The 22,741-nt window shown below is 39.9% G+C and overlaps 4 protein-coding genes across 13 annotated transcripts in view; 1 reads left to right on the plus strand and 3 right to left on the minus strand.

The window, feature by feature from the left end:
* Window positions 1-518: 518 nt before the first annotated feature.
* c8g (complement component 8, gamma polypeptide) lies at window positions 519-5,376 on the minus strand. The gene is made up of 7 exons (XM_086306028.1): window positions 5,084-5,376; window positions 4,042-4,187; window positions 3,547-3,617; window positions 3,363-3,470; window positions 3,144-3,248; window positions 2,777-2,812; window positions 519-639 (listed from the first exon to the last, which is right to left on the minus strand). Exons 1-7 carry the CDS (start codon window positions 5,264-5,266, stop codon window positions 620-622), a joined length of 669 nt encoding a protein of 222 aa, XP_086162154.1. The 5' UTR covers window positions 5,267-5,376; the 3' UTR covers window positions 519-619.
* A 222-nt stretch (window positions 5,377-5,598) lies between these two features.
* On the minus strand, window positions 5,599-8,037 carry msrb2 (methionine sulfoxide reductase B2). The gene is made up of 5 exons (XM_086306044.1): window positions 7,793-8,037; window positions 7,283-7,380; window positions 6,795-6,871; window positions 6,476-6,623; window positions 5,599-6,325 (listed from the first exon to the last, which is right to left on the minus strand). Exons 1-5 carry the CDS (start codon window positions 7,905-7,907, stop codon window positions 6,194-6,196), a joined length of 570 nt encoding a protein of 189 aa, XP_086162170.1. The 5' UTR covers window positions 7,908-8,037; the 3' UTR covers window positions 5,599-6,193.
* A 1,823-nt stretch (window positions 8,038-9,860) lies between these two features.
* On the minus strand, window positions 9,861-19,482 carry armc3 (armadillo repeat containing 3). 7 transcript variants are annotated; one of them, XM_086306035.1, is made up of 20 exons: window positions 19,313-19,482; window positions 19,065-19,120; window positions 18,046-18,163; window positions 17,684-17,809; window positions 17,371-17,439; window positions 17,007-17,182; window positions 16,236-16,430; window positions 15,932-16,115; window positions 15,662-15,814; window positions 15,467-15,575; window positions 14,442-14,691; window positions 14,116-14,207; window positions 13,685-13,853; window positions 13,425-13,528; window positions 12,406-12,492; window positions 11,780-11,863; window positions 11,566-11,604; window positions 10,934-11,098; window positions 10,484-10,646; window positions 9,861-10,294 (listed from the first exon to the last, which is right to left on the minus strand). In XM_086306035.1, exons 2-20 carry the CDS (start codon window positions 19,110-19,112, stop codon window positions 10,088-10,090), a joined length of 2,538 nt encoding a protein of 845 aa, XP_086162161.1. In that variant the 5' UTR covers window positions 19,113-19,120; window positions 19,313-19,482; the 3' UTR covers window positions 9,861-10,087. The 7 variants fall into 7 exon arrangements, with proteins under 7 accessions (XP_086162161.1, XP_086162157.1, XP_086162156.1 ...); XM_086306031.1 differs by having other exon boundaries at window positions 12,406-12,489; window positions 14,116-14,252; window positions 19,313-19,479; XM_086306030.1 differs by having other exon boundaries at window positions 14,116-14,252; window positions 19,313-19,478.
* Window positions 19,483-19,493: 11 nt separating this feature from the next.
* pip4k2aa (phosphatidylinositol-5-phosphate 4-kinase, type II, alpha a) overlaps window positions 19,494-22,741 on the plus strand; it is a 31,245-nt gene continuing 27,997 nt past the window's right edge. The window contains exon 1 of one of the 4 annotated variants that reach the window (XM_086306041.1): window positions 19,494-19,645. In XM_086306041.1, the coding sequence (XP_086162167.1) occupies window positions 19,616-19,645 (30 nt within the window). In that variant the 5' untranslated portion in view covers window positions 19,494-19,615. Of the gene's footprint in view, window positions 19,646-20,792; window positions 21,851-22,741 lie in introns of those variants that run through there. The other 3 variants (XM_086306040.1, XM_086306039.1, XM_086306043.1) reach the window with 3 other exon arrangements.

Raw genomic sequence — 22,741 nt, forward strand, 5'->3', positions numbered from 1 at the left:
TGACTTGTTTAAATTTAAATATTGCATTTATGTTACAGCAAATCCCCCCTTGACTTTGTTTCTGTGTATTGTATCATTTGCTTGTTACATAAAGTGCTGATTAGCTGTGAATTCTTTATTTTTGCTGACATGTACCGATGACTTATCAAACCTCTCCTCTGTTATGAGACCAGACGAGCACAGACTTATAATCAGCTGGTTATGAAACACTCACATATCCACACAAACAGGGACACACAGAGAGAGAGAGAGAGAGAGAGGTGCTGGTTGGAGCGAGGGGAAGTGGTAAGAGGCACTTTTGGTGAGTTTTGTAACCACCCTTGTGACATCTGGGCCTTATTATCTCCATTCCTGGCCCCCTCATCCAATTTTTGCATCCTCAAGCACAAAACAAAAACGTGCATTCGCCTCTCAATGGTAAATCTCGGGATAAAAAAACACATGTTGACACTTCCATCTCACCACAGGATTAGCAAACAGCAAATAAGGACAATTAAAAGCATTCAACAACAGCTTGATTTGACTCTTATGTCCTTTTATTCAGTGTGTGGCTGAGGACATTTAATGTTAGGGGTGAATTCAAAAGCGTTGCTCTCCATCGTCCCCTCAGCTCCGCTCTTCAGCATGTGGGAACACAATCTGTTAAACAAGGAATGCCAGGTTAAATTACAGAGAAACCGTGCTGATGTTTTTCAGCAGGCAGTGGAAGTTAGATAACGTGTTGACAACGTTTTAAAAACTGACTGCAGGAGCACAGCCTGCAGGAACAAAAGTCAGCACTGTTTCTGAGAAGGTCTGGCTCACTTTTCTTTTTTCCCCCCAAGTGATACATGATGCCATTTAAAAAAAAAAAAAAACCCTCATACTGTTATTCAACAGTGGGTCTCCCGCTTAGAAACACTCTGTGATATCTTCCTACTTATAGCTGTCAAATCTTTTTTGTACAAAATATGCAGGATGATTAAAAATCATGACATGTACCATTTTACCCACATGTTTGATACCATGCTCGAGCCATGATTATAACTTGCAATTAACTCAGAGTGAGAGCTGCTGCTTTCTGAAGTTTCTCTTCATGTCCGAACAACTTCTTGCTCAATTTTCACCCAACCTCCACAAATTATACATCAAAACGTAGGTATTTTTGCTGGCTTTCAGAAAATGTTACTATCACTGTTGTGGAAGTTACAGATTTTTATCAAATCGCCTCAGAGCAACAAAAAGTTTTAAAACTCTCCATTCAAAGTCTATGGGGAGTTTGTTCAAAACCAGCGCTGGATTTCTCTAATGAGAGGCATTTTCAAATCGTCATATCTCTGTAACAAAGCAAAGTTAAGACATGAGGCTTGTGCCAATTCATCTTCAGACACTGCTGACACTCAAGGTCGAAGCAGTTTTTACAGTCATCTTACCACTGTGCCATAAATTACGTTTGTTTGAGGGGTGGAAATCTGTCCTCCTCTCAGTTTTCAAACTCCGAAAATTCTGACTGCTCATCACCCTATTTTCCAGGCGCCCGTTCTCTTTCCCAGTGGCGCAGTTGGTAATGACACAGGTCTGAAGCCCAAAGGTCGTGGGTTCAATTCCACCTTGTCCACATGTTTTCTTCCACTACAAATTAATACACTATCACAGACCTGTAATTCATATTGATAATTTATTACAATTCGGCAACATTTTATGATTTTGGCAGCTTTTCTAATATGGACCTCAGATTCTTGTTAACGCTCCATGGCAGAAATACATACAAGTACACCGCCTGATGAAGCAGACAGAAGCAGTACCTCTGATTGGTTCAGCATTTTCACCTCTTATCAGCACAAATCTCAGCCTCTTCTGCTGTTTTCATTAGAATTTTAAGCTTTTCCAGAAATTCTGCTGATTGAACTCTTTTCAGCAAAATTTTCAGTTTTTTCTGCTGTTTTCAGCAAAAACCTCTTTTCAGCAGAAATTCTGCTGATTGAACTCTTTTCAGCAAAATTTTCAGTTTTTTCTGCTGTTTTCAGCAAAAACCTCTTTTCAGCAGAAATTCTGCTGATTGAACTCTTTTCAGCAGAATTTTCACCTCTTTTCTGCAAAATTTGCAGCCTTTTCACCTCTTATCAGCACAATTCTCAGCAGGTTCTGCTCATTTCAGCACAATTGTCAATCTCTCCACCTCTTCTTTGTGAGAATGAGTTTGGCTCAGTAAGCTAAATAACTACCCTTAGACCAGAAGGGCCAGGTTCAAATCCTGCTCAGGGAAATCTTTTTTTTTTTTTTTTTTTTTAATTTCAAAATTTTCAGCTTTTTTCAGCAGACATCTTCAGCGTTAAGGCATCCACACAGCATTTTCACAGGAAATGCAAATTTTTCTAGTTCTTGTTTGCAGTTCTTTATGTAAAGCATGTTGTTAAGAAAAAATCTGCATAAATACAATTTGTTAATATTATTTATTATATTGCACTGAATCAGTGAAGCTTCTTACAGTACATGGGAGAAAATGCTAGGAAATAAGTCGTGAGCGCTTTGCCAGGGAAATGCAATGCAATTACTCGTGGATGTACTTGTCAGCACTAGGCCTGCATACTACACCAGTAAGTAAAAACCTGAAAAATAATATAAGTTTGTCTCAGTGGCATTGCACATGCTTATCTTGTTTCTGTCTGGCCATTTTGTTTGTGACAAATCGAAACATTATCACCCTTTCTTTTTAGGGGATTGCTTTTAAGTACATACGTCACTTAAGTTAATACATTTAAAAATGTTTAAAAAGAAAAAACAGCATGTAACTTACTGATCACATGATCTCGATCCACATCACCGCAGTGACCTAGAAAGCAAAAATAAATTCACATGCCATTATTTAGCCCTCTGGGGAGCTTTTACTATATATCAACATATGGCTAGTAGTAGTGTGACTTACTCTGACCAGTCATTTACTACATATGTAGTGTGTTGTTGTGTTATTTTGTAATGCACTGTGTTCAGAAAATATTTGGATTGTGTTCTCAAAGGTTACACGGTATATTCATTTGGTTAATCTAGCTATCAGAGATCCAGAGCTTGTCTAGCTATGCAGTCATCATGTGTTTCAAAATGCCAGCTTACATGAAATAGATTGCTATTAGTATTCTGTATGATAACTGTAAAATTAGCCATACTGTAGGTGGGGAAGGGGAAGTGGTAGGCCCGCTGCAAATTCTGTTTTGCAGCAAGCTCTTCAAACTTGGTTAGCAGCGGCTCTGACAGATTGTCCACAGACTTCCCTGCGAACACAGCACAACACAAAAACCCTTTAACATATTTACCAAAGTAATAAAGTATCAACAGTGCTGTGCTGCTCAATATAAAGTACCTAAAAAAGTAAGGGAGGAACCTACCATAGAGTTTCATTGTGATCTTGCCCTGTTTCTGGTAGTACATGATGGCATAGGAATTGTAGTCTGTATCCCCAATCACTATCTCAATATTCTGCTCAGGGGGAGATCCTGGTATATAGAGAACAGAGAGCAAAGTACACACAGGATCCTGCTTTATTCTGGGACACTAAGAAACAAAACTGACCTTTCAGTGTCAGTCTTCCTGGGACTGATGTTAGATGATAGACTTGTAATATCTCCCAACACTGGTGATTACTGAGAAGAGAAGAGAAGAGAAGACTTTGTACTTTTCAGACAGTGCATGACAAATTAATCAATAAAACTTGTTTTTTCTCTGTTGAGGCCAGAAAGATTTCGTAGCACTCATACAGCAACAAAAGCTTTCATAGAATGCTCTCCAAAAACAACACAAGCCACATTTTTTCCATTTAAATGGGATATTATACTTCTAGGTCAGTTTGGCCAAAAAAGAGTTAGCAGAAAAGCTGACGGATTTAACTGTTCTACCTCATCCTTCCTGTTTTTGAAGATGCATAAATAACATTAAACACATGGCAAGGAATAATATCAGTAAGAATGGAATGAGGGATTCAAGAAATTGGCTCCCTCTGCTGCCAAAAAAATAGAAAGAAAGCAAAGAACATACAGAAGAATCAGCCACATGTGCAGCTGTACTCACTGCCTTGTTTTGGTGCTAACAGACAGCGTTTCATTAGAGGTAGCGGTACGAGCAATGGTGATTACTGTTGGCTCCACCTTGGTCCCGTGATTTACCAGGTAAGAGCATTTGGAGGCAGTATTAAGCAGGTACCATGTTCCCAGCATCTAGGACACACGCAATCAGAGAAAGGAAAAAACAAGATTTCAAAATATCTCAAAATCAATCAATTTGTCATAGACAAATGTCTTATCGGATTATTCTAATTCATCCCACTGAAATCAAAATTCCAAAAATGTTCCCGTGTCAAAACAAAAACAAAACATTTCTTTTAAATGCCCTGCTCTATCCCCTTCATATCCGTTCACCTGCACAGAAAAATTCCCTCATTGCCTCAAACACAATATTGACACAATTATGCAAGTTTGCCTGCATCAGCAGCCCCCACAGTAATCCATAAAAATCAGAGCTTTCACAGCGATCGAAAGTTTGAAGAATAAAGGCTTCTCAGAACTGGCCTTTGACGTGTTCGAGTCTCTGAATACTTTACTTTGATTCCACATAGAATATAAGGACAAAAACTTGTTGGATTATTCTTAGACCAGTGGGACAGAGCGCTTTTGTGTGTATATGTGTGTGTGTGTCATGATCTAATCAAAGCAACAAAATAGCTTTCTGGCTATTTTCTTATGTTTATATTGACTCATCCACCATTAAGTTACTTTCACATAGTTTCCGCAGATTCTTCTGCAGTCCTATTTGTATATCATACTGTGACACGGTACAACAATCAAAAAAACAGTGTTCAGAGGTAAAATAACAGCACACAGAGCTGTCTGCTGTGTTGGCGACGTCTGCAACTGCCTGGAAACAGTCGGTCTCTTGGCAGTTGCAGCTTTTTCATGAATCTCACTGTCTTCAGCAGAAGGTTAAAAAGATTAACTAAAAAAAGAAAAAGACCAAGTACTGCTGATGTTATTTGGCACTATATAAATTGAATTGAGCAGCCAGGGCCCAATGCAGCAGTAGTGAAAATATTCCGCTTCTTTATCTTATTTCTTACCCTTTCTATGTCTATGTCTTGTTCGGGTTGGGTCTGGTCAATAGGTGTGATCTTTGGCTTCTTGGGAGGTCGTCTTTGGGGTCGGGGTCGACTCTTAGCTCCACCTACAGCCTCAGCAGAATCCCAGAGGTACACGCACATCAACATCACCACTGCAAGTATGCAACGCCATAGTCCAGCCATTGTATCGCTGACAAACAATTCTTGTTTTTGTTTTATAGGTTTTCTGTCCACCCTGCTCTGTTTCTCCCTTCAGCTGTTCTCTTTCTGCTTTACTCAACTTGCAACACATGTATAAGATATGGATAAGCAAACAGAGACCCAGAGACAAACAGTGTGAAACAGAGGATGGCCTGCTGAGTTAAATATTAACTTCATGGTAGAGATGAGGCCATACTAAAGTGCTGTGGTGTGCACTTCTGAACAACAAGAGGCGGCAATAAATTACGGGCAAACATCGGGGGTCATCGCAGCACAGCGCCGGATTTAGACGTGAATTTATTGGGGGGGGGGGGGGGGGGGGGGGGGAAGGATCGGTCATGTTTGCGTGATTGCGATCAAAGACTTCAGCTGGATATGTACACGCAACTTCAGATTACAAACCAAAAACACAGCAATGTTTTTGCAATCCTGCAGAACAACAATTTTTTGACTGTTTTTTCCAGATATGAAAATATGCTAAACATTACAATGCTGTTAAAAACACTTTTTAAAAAATTTGGCATTAATGGCTTCACATATCCTACACATATGTTCCAAGTGGCTCATATGAGAAGACCTTCATTCAGATGACAGTTAAGGCAAAATACTTAACAAACATTAGTAAACAGTAAACACCAGTGACGAAGAGAGAACAGAAAAAAGATTATTGGAGAAGAAAAATGATTTACTGTGAGTCCTGTAGTCCTGTCCTGTGTAGACATCTCTCCAGTCCATATATCCATTAATATATGCAATATAAAACTGGTTTCAATTCACCTCCAGTTTAACCCACAATTCATCCCACTTCACATCACATAGCTTTTCACTTTAAACCCCCCCACAAAAAACAAAAGGGAAGTTCTTTAAACTGGTCCTGTTTTTTTTTTTAATGTTTTGATGAAGAGTCCATCAGTTACACTCATCCTCATCAGGTTTGTCGTTTTCTCTGGTTTTAAATGTGAGGGCAACACTGTTGATGCAGAAGCGCTGTCCTGTTGGGTCTGGTCCATCATCAAACACGTGGCCAAGGTGGGCATCGCACTGTGTGACCCAGATACAGAAACACAAAAAAGTCAGACGTTTGTGCACTTTTTTTTTTTTACTTTAACCTCTGCTTTATAGCACAAACAACAAGTATCACAGCTAAACTGAATGAAACCTTGGCTTCTTTTGGTTCCTAGCACAACTCACATTTTTACAAAGGACTTCTGTCCCAGGGCTGCCCAGGCTGTTGTCAGGGCGCCGAATGATGGAGGTGTGGCTTTCATCACCCTCCCATGTCCCGTGAGCCTCATTGAATGCTGGCCAGCCTGTCCCGGAGTTGTACTTAGCCTCGGAGCTATGAAGAGAGGAAGGAAGAATTTAGTAAACATCTGCTGATTTTTTTTTAAAAATGAGCAAACAGCAAAATCATCTTATACCAGTAAGCCCTCATTTTTCAGAGTTTTAATAAAAGATTATGGTCCAGTCCAGAAAATGTGCATACCCCTTTACTGGTTAGATGTATTACCTGAAGAGTGGAGCGTCACAGCAGACACAGTGATACATCCCCATTTCAAAATGGTTCAGGTAGATCCCACTAAAGGGCTGAGAACATCCACAAATACACACACACACACACACACACACCAGATCACAATGTAAGGAGCAGAAATACAGCTCATTTCACTACCTGTGTGTTCTTCAGCACCCTGGTTTTGCAAGTGTATACAATGACTTGTCCTTAGTCCTGTTATAACAAGATGAAATATCTCTGCGTTTCATTTTTCGGGCTGTATTTAATTCATAATGTAGTAAAAGTGTGTCGTTGTGATACAGAGCAGATCAAAGTCCACCTGAGAATGTGCTGCTGTTGATGAGATAATGTATGTCACTCTGCTGGTGTGCTTATGTGCATGTGTAACCTTCCACTTATTAATTCTGAACACAAAGCTTCTTTGGCATTAGGTTACATAATAATTATATTGTTTTTTGTTTTTTTTCATACACTGGACTCACCTCCTCAGTTCCTTTCTCTCTGGTGACTACATACTGCTCTGGGGTCAGTTTTTTATGCCAGTCTGTAGTCTCACTGTAACGTGTGAGGGACTGCAGGCCTGCACAGAGCAAAGGTCACACATTTTAGATATGCATATTTAAAACAAGCCACATGTTTTGTGCGTGAGCGTGCGTGTGTGAGAGAGAGAGAGACAGTGAATCATTAAAGCCACATTTGTGGCAGAGTTTCCTGTAATTCATGCATTTTCTTATCTGATCACATTACCATTAATAATACAGACTCTGAAAACTTTAAAGCTGAGAAAGTGAGGCTGCTTGGAAATATATTCTTAAAGAATAACTAAGACTAAAATATAAACATTCTAATCTCAAAGAATTTCCACTTAACTTCTGAAATACTCTTTCAAACAGAGATGTAGAACCTCTAATAGTAAACATTCGTGCATGATGGTGCAGCGAGCTGCAGCTCAAGTACAGCGCTGATATAAATCAGAAGTTCGCTCACGGTACCTTGACATGTGGACACGGGACGGATTATGCCGGGGATCCTCCTCGGTAACTCTGCAGCTCTGGCTGTGGCGTGTTGAGAGGCAACAGCGACAATCCGGCGGACGAAACGAGACATGTTTGCTCCAGTGGAGTCAAGTGCGACTAAAGTGCAGCTTTCAGTGGAGCCAAGCAAACTTGCCCCATCGAGATTTTTCACGCCGCGGCGAGTTTGGGCTGGTCCTCGCTCGGCTTATCCGGGCTGTTAGCGGGGTTACACGGTCACAAAACACAACTGAAGCTACAAAGGTCAAAGTGGATGGAGTTCAGTCGTATTTTATTGCCAGCACTGTGCAAAGAGCGCAGTAAGCGCTGCTGAATGGGAGTGGATCAAAAAATTAAAATAAAAAAAATCTAAGATTAGATTTTAGATTTTTTTTAAGACTGATACAGAGATATTTGTTGATTTAAAAATATGACATTCAAATAGGTAAGCCATATTTATTTAATTCTTTTAGAGACATGAAACATGAAAGGATTTCTCTAGCATTTATTGTTATTTATTTAACCTGTTCCTGTATGCTTTGCTTTAGTTAATAGCTAATATTGGCTATTTGCCAGTCTATTACACAAAGTCCATATACACATGTATATAAAATCTCCACCTCATCTCCTGAGAGGTGGTATAAATACAATCCTCAGGCTCGGGTCCACTTGAGGGGACTTTGAAGGTTCTGCACAATATCGTGGTTGCTCCTGGACTGCACTCTTCGGCACAAAGACCTCTGATGTTGTGCTTGGTATCTGTTGGAGCTACTCTTCCGGTTTTGGGATTACAACACTTAGTGTTTCCATTTCCACTGTGACTACTTTAGCCTTTTCCTTTCACACCTGCTCCAGTTGTTCCTTCAGCCTTAGTTTGTGATGTCAGTTGTGCCATTTCTTCCTAGTACTGGTGTCCGCTGGGATTGCCACATCTATCTGCTGTTCACAACCATCTTTGCAGGTGTCTATTTGAATACTAATTGTTATTGTTATTATTAATAATAATAAATGGTAAAAGGCCTGTACTTGTATAGTCCCTAAGGACCCCAAAGCGCTTAACACATTCAGTCATCCACCCATTCACACACTGGTGATGGCAAGCTACATTGTAGTTACAGCCACCCTGGGGCGCACTGACAGAGGCGAGGCTGGCGGACACTGGCAACGGGTGAAGTATCTTGCCCAAGGACACAATGACCGAGACTGTCCAAGCCAGGGCTCAAACCGGCAACCTTCCGATTACAAGGCAAACTCCCAACTCTTGAGCCACGATCACACAACCAATAATAATAATAACCTGTTCAACTGTTCCTTAAGGCAAAAATCGGATGAGTTATCAGATGGTAACTACTCATGATCAAATACATGATCAAAACAACCTGCTGAAGTTCAAATTGAGCATAAGAAAGAAGAAAGAAAAGAAGAAATGTGATTTAAGTGCCTAAAATCACATTGCCTTAGTTGTTGGTGCCAGATGGGCTGGTATGAGTATTTCAGAAACTGCTGATCTACTGGGATTTTCCCCGAAAACCATCTCTAGTGTTTACAGACAATAGCACAAACAAAGAAAATATCCAGTGTGCAGCAGTTCTTTGGGTGAAAATGCTTTATGATGCCAGAGGTCAGAGGAGAATGACCAGACTGCTTCAAGCTGATAGGAAGGTAACAGTAACTCCAATACCCACTCATACAGCCAAGGCATGCAGAAGAGCATCTCTGAATACAAAACACTTCAGACCCTGGAGCAGATGGGATACAGGAGCAGATGCAGAACAGGAATGTACGTCTACAGTTCACACAGGCTCACCAAAATTGGACAATTATAAAATTGGAAAAACGATGCCTGGTCTGGTGAGTATAAATTTCTACTATGAAATCTTTCTGGTAGGTTCAAAAACATGAAAGCATGGATCCAAAGCTCCAGGCTGGTGATGGTGCCATGAAGCTGTAAGAGATATTTTCAATTCTCCAGCTGAAGCATTAACTTTCTAAACAACTACAGCTTGCACGTTGGCAAAAACACTGCTTCACCATGTTGGACCCATGCTGAAGTACAAAGGTTGAATCACTGTGTTTAATAGAGAAACACCACAATAGACACGATTTTGCTTTCCTTATGCATATGTAGAAAAAAAAATAGTCAACTGATGAGGTCCGCCATGCACACATCATGTACACATAAACACACATTACATATAAATCGGTTGATGCACATCAGACAAAATATAACGTCAAAGCGTTACCTTCTGTGGTATTTAAACATTACAGTACTGATTATATAGTTTGATATTGGACTGCAGCTGGGCTATTGACTGGAAACAGGTTTCCAGGTTGGTGCACAAGGTCTACTATGTAGCGGCAGGGCTGTGAAGAGTGCAGCTTGTTGGAGGAATTTCTACTGAAAAGGAGAACCTCATTCCAAGCACGGTTGTAGTCTCCCCTAACAAGTGTGCAGCTCAGTCCAATGCAATCAGCCAGTGACTAAAAGAGGAGACAGAAGAATGTCAGACTGAGAAATAGGCTGAGGAACAAATATTATGGAGAAGACCTTAAAGAGACAGAGCTTAAATTGGGATGTCAATACATGTTGGTCAGGAATAAAAAATATTAGGAAAGATGATGAACATAGCCGCTCATGCTAATGCTACCATGCGGGTAAAGAATCTGTACCTTGAACAGGAGTGCCCTGTGATAATAGATTCCCTTTTTGATGAAACCAATGGGAATAACATTAGACTGAAGTTGAATCTTCAGCTCACTGAGGTGCAGAATCCAAGAAAACTCGTGCATCTTTTCCTTCTCCACTGCTCCCCCCATGGCTTCGCTCACCAGCCTGAAAATAAGAGCAAACCCAACCAAAGAAAATGCAGAAACCTTTAAAATAAAGTCTTTGTTTTCCATTCTGATCTCTCAGGGTATTGTATTTCAGTGTGTTAGCAGAGTGTCTGCATTGCATACCACTGCTGTCATTTTTAGTCAGCTCTCCTGACATTTTAAGAGTTGGTGTGTAAATGTCATTTTAATGTGTTTCCATGACTCCAGAGATTTGTTTTAAACAATAGCTGCTGATAAGTTACTTCGCTCTCTCTTTGCATGCCAGTTTCTGCATGAATACGTTACCTGGCTAAGGATTCACACTGCTCTTTTTCATCATTCAGTGGAAAGATGTATTCTTTGGCAATTTTTATTAGAATCTGCAATGAGACATCCTCCATCATTCCCCGTGGTTTCTCTACAGGAGACTCAGGCTGAAGATAATCTTTCTGTTTTTCTTCCTTCTTCTTCCTGAAGAAACAATAAATTAGAAAAGAAATCAGGGGAGTCAGTGCGTTAAAATAAGAAAGAAAATCACTACTTAATATTCCACCTTTGTGAACTCTATCACACATTTCACATCACAGGATCCATGTTAGTGACACTGCTTTATGCTCATCCTTCATATTAACAGGCACACTCTTTTTAGTGTCTAACGATCTCCTTCATGTTATCTGATTTTATTTACATATAATCAAGAGAACATATCATTACAAGATCTAATCATTATCACTAACGCAAGATCTTTCAATATTTTTTTAAATGTCAATGTTTTTGGCACTATATCGTCTTTAGCATGCGTCAGAGATTGTTATCATCTCTAAAATGTTTAGACAGTTTCCATAAAAGGTATATGAATACAGCACAGGGATGTATTTGAACACACACAAACTTTAGTAATAATAATAATAATAATAATAATAATAATAATAGAGTACATGAGGCCATAATCTTTCTGTTCCTCTTCCTTCTTCTTCCTGTACAAAAAAAGAGTAAATTAGAAAAGAATTCTGTCAGTATCTTACAAGGAAAGAAAATCACTACGGTACTTAAAATTCCACCTTTATGACCTCTTTTAATTCATTTCACATTTCGTGCTCAATGTTAGTGGTACTGCTTATGTTGAGCCTCCACATTAACAAGCACACTCACTTTGGTGTCTTACGGTCTCCTTTAACTCTGCTTTCTGACTCTGATGGCTTGCTCTGTGTTTCTTCTCGCACATCTACTGTCACCCTGCAACCAAAGGACATCAACAAAATGGTTTATATGAACACACAGCACTGTAGTTTATAAATCTTTGCACATATATTGTGGAACCATTACTCTTTGTGACTGTTTTTCTGCCAAGGCTACAGGAAAACTTGGGCTTAAGGGACATTGCCAAGAACTAAATCAGGTTTGTCTTGGGGATATAATATCTATTTCACTCAATAACTTGCAAATCAATTTATAACTTGTATGAAATTATTTTTTTCTGGATTTTTGTTTGATATTCTGCCTCTCTCCATGATTTTTTTTAGCATGCAGCATTTATGTAGCTACATTTTCATGTAGGAAAAGGTAGCATCTTTTAATACTGTCTTGAAATGGGATTATTTTTGGCACAACTTCCTGTTTAGCATGTGTCAAAAAGAGTGTCAATGTATAATAATCATCATAATAACAATAATAATCATAGCTGTGGCCAAAAAGGGTTTGGACAAAAAAGATTTTTGTCTCCAGAACCTCTGATGTTAGTGGTATTACTTGTTGTACTACTTAGCAAACACACTCACTTTGGTGTTTTACGCTCTCCTCTGACTCTGCCGTCTGACTCTGATGGCTTGTTCTGTGTCTCTTCTGGCACATCTACTGTCTCCCTGCTAACAAAAAACATCCGTTAATTGGTTTATAGGAACACAGAAGAATAAGTCAGAAAATAAATTCAATCATGAGGCCTTTTGCTTTGAAATTTGGCTCATGCAGAAGCTATGGATGAGACCAGGAATCAGTTACATAACAGGCTGTTTAAGAATGCCTGAAGTGTTACGTGTAAATTCATGCTGGTGGAATGGGGGTCTGGGAGGGGTGAAGGGCTGAACAGAGGTACCCTGAAGGGGGTACTGCTCTCTTTTCCAAAGTTAATTTATGAAAATGCTGAAAGCATTAAACAGTGCATGCATATACAGCCTTAAACATCTAAGATGTGTTTTTTCATTGCGTGCATGCTTTATGTGGCTCAGTGAACACGCATGGGTATTGCATGTCTCTTTGTGCTTTTGCACATTTGTGATTTTGGGTGCAAGCTCAGAAGTCCATTATTTGAATCACAAGAAGCCCTCTGAGTGTGTCGCCACCCTAAAGAAGGGCTACCGTACACTGCCACACTAATTATGCTACAGGCATAGTGGGGGAGAATGGGAGGAGGAAAGGGAACGAAGGAAGAATAGAGCACAGGACTGGAGCAGAGAAGGGGAGGGTGATTGTAATCTAACAGCCACAATAAATTTTCTGAGCAAACAACATGTTGTGACTTCTAGTGCAGGAACCTAATGGTCCCAGTCAATTTCTGTAATTGTTCTGGTTAATTTACTTTTATTACCAGGTGGGAGGAGTCAGCTGTAACTGTTTAGAGGGCTATTACATACAGTATACCTTCCATTTGTCCTCGAAACATCTATCTAAACTAAAAGAATGTAATAATAAAGCATGCTTCTTAAAACAATTGGTGTCTTTTAAGCACAAGCATTAAAATAATGTAGTTTATATTTCTCCTTTTAAACTATCAAACCATACTCTAATATTAGATTCGTACTCTGGCAATACTGTTGCTTTGTTGACAAAAATAATGGCTTGCCGCTGGTTAACCGGTTGCTTGGACAGTTCCTCTAAAGTCAGCATCCTCTGACCAGGGCGAGCCTGAGGGAAAACACAAGAGTTGCATTTTAATTATTATGTGAAAAGTCATGCTGCATTCTTGTGAAAGACTGCCAATAACAAAAAAACAACAACCAACTAATGCTATGTTAATAAGATTGCATTAAAAAGTCCTTGAAAGGACTTCTGACAGCATACCTTTCCAGCATCGTAGAAGCCACAGGTGATGATGTCAGTGGAGGCCAAAGAACTTGTCAGGCTGTATTTAAAAGACAAGTTGGAGTTAAGTAGGCTGTTCACAGCCAACTCACTGAAACTGTTCCTACGGGTCTTTGACTGGTTGATTTCCTGAAGTATTTCCAGGGCTCTGAGACACAGATAGAAACAACAAGCATAGACCAAAAGAAAGAAAGAAAAGAAAAATATTCTGTCATTACTAATAAATATAAAAATGGACAAATGAACAAAGGCACATGTAGTCACATCTAATATTGTCTTGCACTGCCATCTGTTGGTTATTTAGGGGATCACATTAAGCAATATCTATGCAGATATTGCATTTATTTTACTCGCCAGTCATTTGACACATCAGTCATGCTCTAATGACAGTGTTATCTATCACGTCTTACCCAAATTTGCACATCTCCACAGCAGTTGGCTCATCACTGGCACAGACATTCACTGCCAAGCATGCAATGTGAAGCACCTCCTTGGAGTGAGACTGCAGTAGATTGACCAGAAGCTGAAGACCTCCAACTCTGACTAGCTTGGGTTGAGTATTAGTTATTTAGTGAAAGAATTTCAAATGTAGTATCACAAAGTGAAACCGAATGCTGTTTACAATAATCCTGCTGTCTTGAGTAAAGTTTACAGCAATGATTAAAAACAATGATCATTATTTATTATTACTGAACATGAGAACAAGCCAGCATTCTGAGGTCACATAAACACCAACCTCTGTCCTAGCTTCTTCATCACTGGCCAGCACTGCCAGGCAACGTGCAGTGTTTACCAGGACTTGTGTAACTGTAGATTTCAAGGGTTCCAACAGAGCCTGTATGGCTCCATGTGACAAGATGCTACAGCGGATGATCTCATGTTCTGCCATGTTGCAAAGTGTGGCAGCAGAATTGGCCACTATCTTTGGACAGCTTTGATACAGCTGCTGTATGAGGAGCTTGTCGCCACCTTCCTCATACACTTCACTGGAAAATACAATAAACAGGGAGGGAGGTTTAATGAAAAGTTAGACGGCTGACAATTACTGTAGTTTTACAAATTTATACGTTGTTAAAGCATATTATTTCCAAGCATACAATGCGTGGGTTCGAGAGTTCGAAGAAGACTTGTCTGGAAAAAAAAATGTATAAGACAAGATTGGAGAAGACAATGGAAAAGAAGTAAAGAGATTCCGTGTCTTATTTTTATGAAAAAAGGGGAGGACAGCATTCTAGTCCAGAGTAGAACACACACCTTTAAATCCCTGAAGTCATTCAGATTTTATGTAGCTAATAATGGGAAAACAACTGAAAGGGTCTAGAAGTTTACAAAAAAATCATATTTGGATGCTTCATGCTGGACATAAAAGACAAAAACGGGCACTTATGTGCATGCATTATGGGAATTTTCAGAACTTCTTCCTTTTCTGAGAGATGTTTGGGATTATATGGGCCAAGGGTTGAAGTATGATTTGCCCAGGTCACCAATACTTTGTCTTCTTGGGGACAGGGGTGTCCTAGCACATCTGAATGATCGATATGAACCAGACAGTGTGTACTGGATGTCTGACAAATAAATACTACCCAGTAACTTATCATACAAATTGTCTCATATGCCTTATTCTGTGTCTTTAAACTGCCTTGTTCTTTGTAGATGTTTTTATACATAATTCCATACATTTTGAATTGTTAAAAAAAAGTGCATATATCTGTACAAAAACAATGAGGTATAGGTAAGACATCAAAGTCCTTCGTTACTCACAAGGCATTTGACTCGCTGTTATGAGTGAGGTTAGAGAGGGCCTGGGTTGCCGCCTCTCTCAGTGCCAAACTCTCCCTGCTCAGCAGTTGAACCAGGACACTGATACAACCTGAAACACAAAGGAATCCAACTCAATTACACTTTGTTGTGCTGACTGCACCTAATCTCAGGGTGGCTTGGTGAAGATGTACGTGCCAAGTTCTCTGAAGCGTTCTTTGCTGTTTAGGTGAAAGGTCAAGGCAGCCACAGCCTGACAGGCAGACGTCATCACACCAATGTTCTCCAAGGACAGAAGCTCAACAAGAACGGTCTCCACATCCTGCTCGTGAAGCACTTTGCAGCTCTCAGCTAAACACACAGGCAAGCACCCGCATACACACACACATAACAGAATAAATAAAATAGAGTAAATTATGTGGGAAAGTTGAAAGAAATCTGTTGTCTCTAATTGCCTTCTGTGCTTACAGCTCTGAGCCACCCTGGTGATGCATTTAATAACACCTGACCGGATTTCAGGCACACTGGGAGTGAGGACAAATTCCATCAACTTGGTCAGTCCTCCACTCTTGTGAATGAGTTGGACACTTTCACTGTCACTCAAGCAGTTAGCCAGGACATGTAAGGCCTCAGCATGTAGGTCACTGAAGTTCTGTGAGAAATAAAAAGATAGGTCCAGAGGACACAGATTTTAAAGGATTCTCTATTATTTTATTCTTATTAACACAAACCAGCAGAATAAAGACATATATTACCTAAACCATATACCTACCACATTATTCAGGATACCCATAAGCTTCTCAAATCCCTGCTTGTCCCTGAAGGTCTTGTTTGCATCTCTGTCAGTAGTGACATGTTGCAACGTCTTTAAAGCCAAATGCTGAATGACAGGGAATTCCGAATTTAAGAGCTGCAGAAGTGGAGGGATCCCACCTAATTCGTGTACCACCAGTCGGCTTTTGTAGTCCTTCATGGGGACAAAACAGCAAAGGTTGCAAAAGGTTCACAGAAATGTTGAAAGCATTTTTTTCAACAATCCTAGGAGCAAATTTGAAGCTGTTTTCACTCATGAAATCTGTAAATGTTGGGAGAAATAGGTCAGGACTTTGTGAAGTTGCTCTTTCTCACACGTAGCGCACAGCAGGAAACAGTTCGCATTAACTGCATTCTCATTGCTAAGAAATACTTTAGGTTTGGCAGCAGTGCTGCCTTAGTAGAGCAGGAGGGAGGCAGAACACAGTGTGACCACTGACACCAGAGTTATTACCTGCACTATTATCACATAGATGAAATTGGACACAATAAATACTTTCCCTTGCAGAGCTGACAAGTTAAACACATTCTACAGCATTAAACATCTGCACTGTCACATGTACCCCTGTAATGTTATATCTAAAAAAGTTCAGGGGTTCAGTAAATACGGTATGTGAAGACAACTTTATCGTCTTTTAGGACTATAAAACATCACGTTAATTTTTCACAGTGAAAATCCTTATAATTTTTACATAAAATTACATCCTAAAGCCTGATGACTTTGGGTCACCTGTACTAGGTTGGAGATGGTCTCTAGTGAATTCTTCTTGACATCTGGGTCAGAACTAGACAGCAGCTGAATTAGAGTTGGCAGCCCCTTGTTGTCAAAGATCTGGGCCTTACAGAGGAAATCCTCTGACAAAGAAGCCAGGCACAGTGTTGCAAACTCGTGGACAACTGTATCATCTTGAACAAAAATGGAATTTGATTATATGAAAAGAAACAGAAATAAATAAGGATTGATCACAGAAATACTGCCTACTGCCATAAGTAAACACATGTGCTCTATTTTGATTGTATGCAACTTATACAAAGTGACACTGTTTCCTTTAGTGATCAAAATATATCTTAATCTTCTAATATCTATTACTCACCTTCGAGTGATAGTTTTTCAATAATTGATGGAATGGCATCTAATTTTTTCAACGCAGTCCTTACATCACCTTTCAGATTTAAACAAGAGACACTACTCAGTTACTCAGTAAGGCTAGCACCTTGCTCATTGTTAAATCAACAGAACAGGGAATCCAACATCTGGTAGATTAACAGATGCAAATTCCTGACAAACACATAGATGGCCGGTAAACTAAAGGGTCATTTGTAGAATCAAGACTGTCGCATGAGCTTGTAAGCTACCAAGTCCACTGCAGTCGAATCTGCATCAATGACGTAACTGGTCTGACGCACCATTGGTGGCCATGATGCCCAAGGCCATGAAGGCATTGCGTCTGACCAGCTTGTTGTTGTGAGTAATGAGTTGGCAGAGAGGCGCTAATGCCCCAAGTCCCAGCAGAGAAACCTTGTTCTCATCTCCTAACAACAGGGGGAGACAGTGAACAGGAAAATTAGGCAGATGGTGATGAAGTGAATTGCAAATGTTGCAATTTCTGGATTTAAAAAATGCATATCAAAAAAATACACCATTACAAAACATCAGCCTGAAAGCAAAATTAAGACAGGATTTTCTGCTATTCAGCTGCAAGGTTGCCCATAGAAATAAAAACAATCAATAATATGTGGAAGGGTTAGCGGTGGGTACCCTACCATACCTTTCTCTGCAAATGTCTGGATCGCTTCACACGCTTTGATTAAAATGTCCTCCTCTGGGGAGTTCAACAGCAGCACTACTGTTGCTGGGGCTTTGCTCTCAAGGGGTAGCGGCTCAAACTGTGAGAGTCAACAGGGAGAAGGAGTGTTTGCAAAATATAAAATAAATAACTGAAATATAGAACATGTATAAAGTCAGGTCTGTCTTTTTGACTTTCATACTTCTAGGACAATGAGACAGGACATATCTCAATGCCCAGCATGTACCAACAGGCAACAACCTGAGAACATGTACATGCATATGATATCCTGATGCCGTTTTCAAACAATTTTGTGCCCAAGGCCTACTAAAGACCAAGCCACCATTTCAAAGTACATTTTTATCATCAGAACATCAGAAAACTTCATCATCTAGAATGAAGTCAAAGACTTTTTTATTGTAGTGGCAAATGGACACACTTTTGAGCATGACATCTATTTTTTCCCTTTGAGTTTCACACTCCCTCTTTAGCTTTCTCCAGACTGTTAGTGTCTGAAGTTAGTTAGTGTTAGTGTTATTATCCACTGGTTAAGGGGATGTTTCACCACACATGAAACTGATCATTCTTACCTCATCACAAATATAATATTTACTATCAGTCAATGTTTTTGATGTGTCAATCAGAGCATTTGATATGTACTAAAGCAAATTCAAATTTCATTCATTATTTTTTGTGTAGTTAGAATAATCATGATTTGTTGACACAAATACCTGCTTGTATATCAACCTTAATGACCTTTGATGCCAAGCCCCAATGAATCAAGTTCCATAGTAGTAGTTCCAATCAGAGAGTTGTGCATGCTTTCTAATTGATATGTTCCCGGGATGTACAGTAGGCTGTGTTCATGGTATGGATGTGTTTCAGTGGACATGAATTAAACCTTGTCAAAGGTTCAAAAATGCATTAATTAGGTTTTGCCAACACCTAAAGAAACATTAGGTGAGAACCTTCACAGACCTAAAGAAACATTCGTCACTCACCGTTTCCTTGATTGGCGTTTCCCTCTCGTTCCTCGACTTCTTTCCCATATTATGGCCTAAAGAGGAGCAATATTGATGAGAGATGGGTGTCCAACGGTTCAATGCGTTCAACTCTGTGAACCCATAAAGCTAGCTAGCTAGTTATGCTACTATGCCACTCCTCAGTAGCACTGTCGACAGATTAAGCTTACAAAACAGGCATATGGCAAGCTCTCTAATTACTATCTCAAAAATGAACCACGACTTACGTTTTCTTTCCAGACCAAGAGGCAACTTCGAGGTTTTAAACCGACAACAATAACCTCACCGTACTGTGTTTTGGAAAAGGAGGTTCACGCAACGTTGCCAGGCAACGGGTGCCATGTGGAACTAAATAATGGTCTAAACAATCGTTATTTTAACCTATTGCAAAAGGTTATGGCTCCTATTGTCTTAGCAGTTTACTTCGGAAACACTGACAATGTATTTATGTAATCGGGACTTGGAACAAAAATATATTGGGTGGTTATTTATCCAAGTAAAGTAAAAAGAAAAAAAAAACAGTATAGTCCATGAAGGAAATGCTGAGAGACACAAAAAAGGCAGGTATTAGCTATGTTGTTTGTGTGTTTTTGAACATGTCACACACAGATTTACACAAACTGGTAGAATAAATCCTGGGTAACAACGAGGGGGGCACAAGTTTATGTTGAGTGAGCGTGAGGTCAGATGAAGAGGTTGTGAATAATACCACCAAAATCATCATTGGGACATTGTAGCAAATGTGTCAGTAGCCATCAAAAAGTGCATGTAAAATGAACTGGAGCTCAATGGATTGGGGTCTAAATCTTTAAAGGACAACAGAACAGTCTGGCAATTAGATGTATAAGTGTCTATTACATTATTTTATTTATTGAAAACACAACTTGCATGACCTATGGAGGGGTGAACCAGACAACTAAAGGTTCTGTGCTGTTTTCTAATTAACTGTGTAGTTTACTTTTGAGAACTACTAAGATTTGGAAAGCTCTTCAGATGTCCTTGAATCTGTTCATTGAATTACACTGAAGTTTGGAAGAAAGCACATTCCATCATTAAATTATCATGAATATATATATATATATAGTTACATATATTTTTATTCAATATAAATAGAGCTCAGTCAATATAAATAGAGCTCAGTCAATATGAAAAGAAATGCGCTGCCGTGAAGGGTGAGCCATAAAACAAATGAGCTCTATACCGCATCAGCACATTGAAGCCTCCTGCTTTTACAGAGGCACTGACACAGCATTGTGCCAGTGGAAACAGCATAGTATGCACCTGAGGACCAAATGACCTCCAAAGACATTATCTCTGATAATATATATATATATATATATATATATATATATATATATATATATATATATATATATATATATATATATATATATATATAATCGTATCTACAGATCTACACCAAGTAGGGATTGACTTGGATGGTGCACGTCTCTGCTAATCCATTACTATTATAGAGGCTGCAAAAAACGGGGGTGGGTGAAGAAAACTGTCATGTAGGGCAGCCTCACTGAAAAAGTGTATAGTTTTCATTCAGTTATAACATTTTTGTTGCTGACAAGAAGGGTAAATCCAAATGCCAAATATAGACTAATATAGAAAGGCTCTTGCGCTATTAAAATACAACAGAAAGGTATCATGGGCCCGGTAGTGGAGGGCAGGAGTAGTAGCGAATCAGAACAGGAGACACTGCAAAGCTCAGCCCGTCACCTCCCATCCGCCGAGCTGTCAGTTGCAGCGCACATGAACATCAACGCTGCGGGAGTGGACCAAACGTTGATATTCTTGTAACGTCGAAATATTTGCTCCTCAATGTTTTCATTTAAACCGGGCAAAGACACCACAGGATACACGCCCTGTCATCTCTGTGGACTAAGTACAAACGCGTAGGAAGAGGGCTGAGCCGCTCGCTAGTCGCCGAGCAGCTGGCTAATGGCAGTAGTTAGCTTGCAGGCTCGATAGCTGGTGAACGGAGTCCGCTTCTGCTTCTTGCCGTCATTTGGTTAGAGAAGGTCGGGGAGGCTCATATTAGCTGGTAATTCTAAGCGTCTAGCTACCCTTCAGCATCTCTAATGTGCTATTTTTTTATGTTTAAAAAAACAAGCGCGTGTTCTGTGGGTCATTTGCCACGGGGGCTTAACAATTGTTCATCCTCCGTACGTTTACTGTTTTTACGAAATTTAGCTTTGATGTTTGCTAGCTAACAAGCTATTCTCGGCTATGCTAACGCTACCTCGGTGAGACTTTACATCGCAGGAGGTGCAGAGAGCTCCAGTCGAGAGTTAAGGAAGGAAGAGTAGTGACTTATGATGTGGGCTGGCGGAGAAGCGTATGACGGTTAAGTGAAGAAGAGCAAGCAGTATTAGGCTAAACGCTTCGTATTTCCTCACGTTAGTTTCTTTCGAGCTAGGGCCACAGCGACAGCCGAGCTCTGTGGGACTTTAGATGAGGAAAAGAATCGGGGCACCTTGGTTTGCTGGGATGGCTAAATGAATAGTACTGACACTGCTGAACCGTGAGCTGGTGGCCGCTGTGCCAGCTTCAAGGGAAGACACGCTGTCGGGATTATCGCACAGTCTGCAATAAACCAGCCAGTTTTCTTAAAGATGGCTTCGGCGAGCAGCATTGCCGCATCCATTGCGAGCAAAACCAAGACCAAGAAAAAACACTTCGTTGCCCAAAAAGTGAAGCTCTTCCGTGCCAGCGACCCTCTGCTGAGCGTGGTTATGTGGGGAGTCAACCACTCGGTGAGTCAGACCGTCCACTGTCACTGTGATGATCTACGGTTATGTCTCCCTCGATCTTTTGATGTTCCACATTAAGGCTCACTTGCTGTCAGATATCAGCTTTTGTGTTACTGCAGCTGAATAAAAATACGAGGTGACAGCTGTCCAGCGGTTCACTGAACTGTCACCGTAAATACATGACTGGCTTCAATTAGCGCAATCCATTAGTAATGTTTGCTTTAGTGAGCTTTTTGTAGTTGCAATAGTAATGTCGTGGATCTTATTAGGCCGTGGTTTTGATGCATGCATGCGCGCGTGTGTTCGTGTGCGGTGAACTCGCTTTGGCTTCCTGTTGTGCACATGTAGGATAAGCTCCTAGGGCTCTGTGTCATGAGAGAGCAGATCTTCCCATGCAAGACAGCTTATCTCTGCTGTCTTTCTCTTCCTTTGCTGAATAATTGCTGCACTTGGCCACTTCTCAGATGTTGGAAAAAGCACACAACTTGGCAGACAGAGGACATGCAAATATTTCTGGCACCAAATCACAAGTATTATACCTGTAAGCAGTGTTTTGTAAAAAGATTTAGGCTACACATAGATGACAGCTCCTTTTTTGTTACAGTTGTAGTATATAGCTTATCCTTGATTTTTGCCCAGTTTTTAAAATCGCAATTATAGCAGAGTTATAACTGTAGGGCAATCTTTTGGCACCAGACTGAATGAGGAGAACTGATTTCCAAGGTATAGCCAAATGAGCTGAGCAGCAGCATTCATATATTTATTAAGCATACACGTTTATTTTTATGTTAGTTATAGATTTTTTTTTAACAATGATGGCAGTAACCTTTATTCTTTGATTGTAACTGATGCTCTAATTTCTCACGCTTTATTTTTCTCTGCCTGTTATATATA

The sequence above is a fragment of the Aulonocara sp. 'chitande type north' Nkhata Bay genome, linkage group LG9 (genome assembly GCF_057382095.1).
Source record: "Aulonocara sp. 'chitande type north' Nkhata Bay isolate Kocher_YH1m ecotype deep benthic linkage group LG9, A_spYH_male_GT1.1, whole genome shotgun sequence".
Classification (NCBI taxonomy): Eukaryota; Metazoa; Chordata; class Actinopteri; order Cichliformes; family Cichlidae; genus Aulonocara; species Aulonocara sp. 'chitande type north' Nkhata Bay.

Bases quoted from the DNA above. Each gene is read 5' to 3' on its own strand.
- c8g (XM_086306028.1), bottom strand. From the start codon at position 5,266: ATGGCTGGACTATGGCGTTGCATACTTGCAGTGGTGATGTTGATGTGC. The intron at 3,249-3,362 runs GTAGGTTCCTCC...CTGTGTTCGCAG, and splicing joins GATCACAATGAAACTCTATG to GGAAGTCTGTGGACAATCTG. The intron at 2,813-3,143 runs GTATGGCTAATT...TTTGCTTTCTAG, and splicing joins CTTCCCCTTCCCCACCTACA to GTCACTGCGGTGATGTGGAT.
- msrb2 (XM_086306044.1), bottom strand. From the start codon at position 7,907: ATGTCTCGTTTCGTCCGCCGGATTGTCGCTGTTGCCTCTCAACACGCC. The intron at 7,381-7,792 runs GTACCGTGAGCG...TGCTCTGTGCAG, and splicing joins TCCCGTGTCCACATGTCAAG to GCCTGCAGTCCCTCACACGT. The intron at 6,872-7,282 runs GTGAGTCCAGTG...GGATGTTCTCAG, and splicing joins GAGAGAAAGGAACTGAGGAG to CCCTTTAGTGGGATCTACCT.
- armc3 (XM_086306030.1), bottom strand. From the start codon at position 19,112: ATGGGAAAGAAGTCGAGGAACGAGAGGGAAACGCCAATCAAGGAAACG. The intron at 11,864-12,405 runs GTGAGTGTGTTT...CTTTGGTTGCAG, and splicing joins GGAGAGCGTAAAACACCAAA to GGTGACAGTAGATGTGCGAG. The intron at 10,295-10,483 runs GTACAGATTCTT...CTCCTCTTTTAG, and splicing joins ACAGGGCACTCCTGTTCAAG to TCACTGGCTGATTGCATTGG.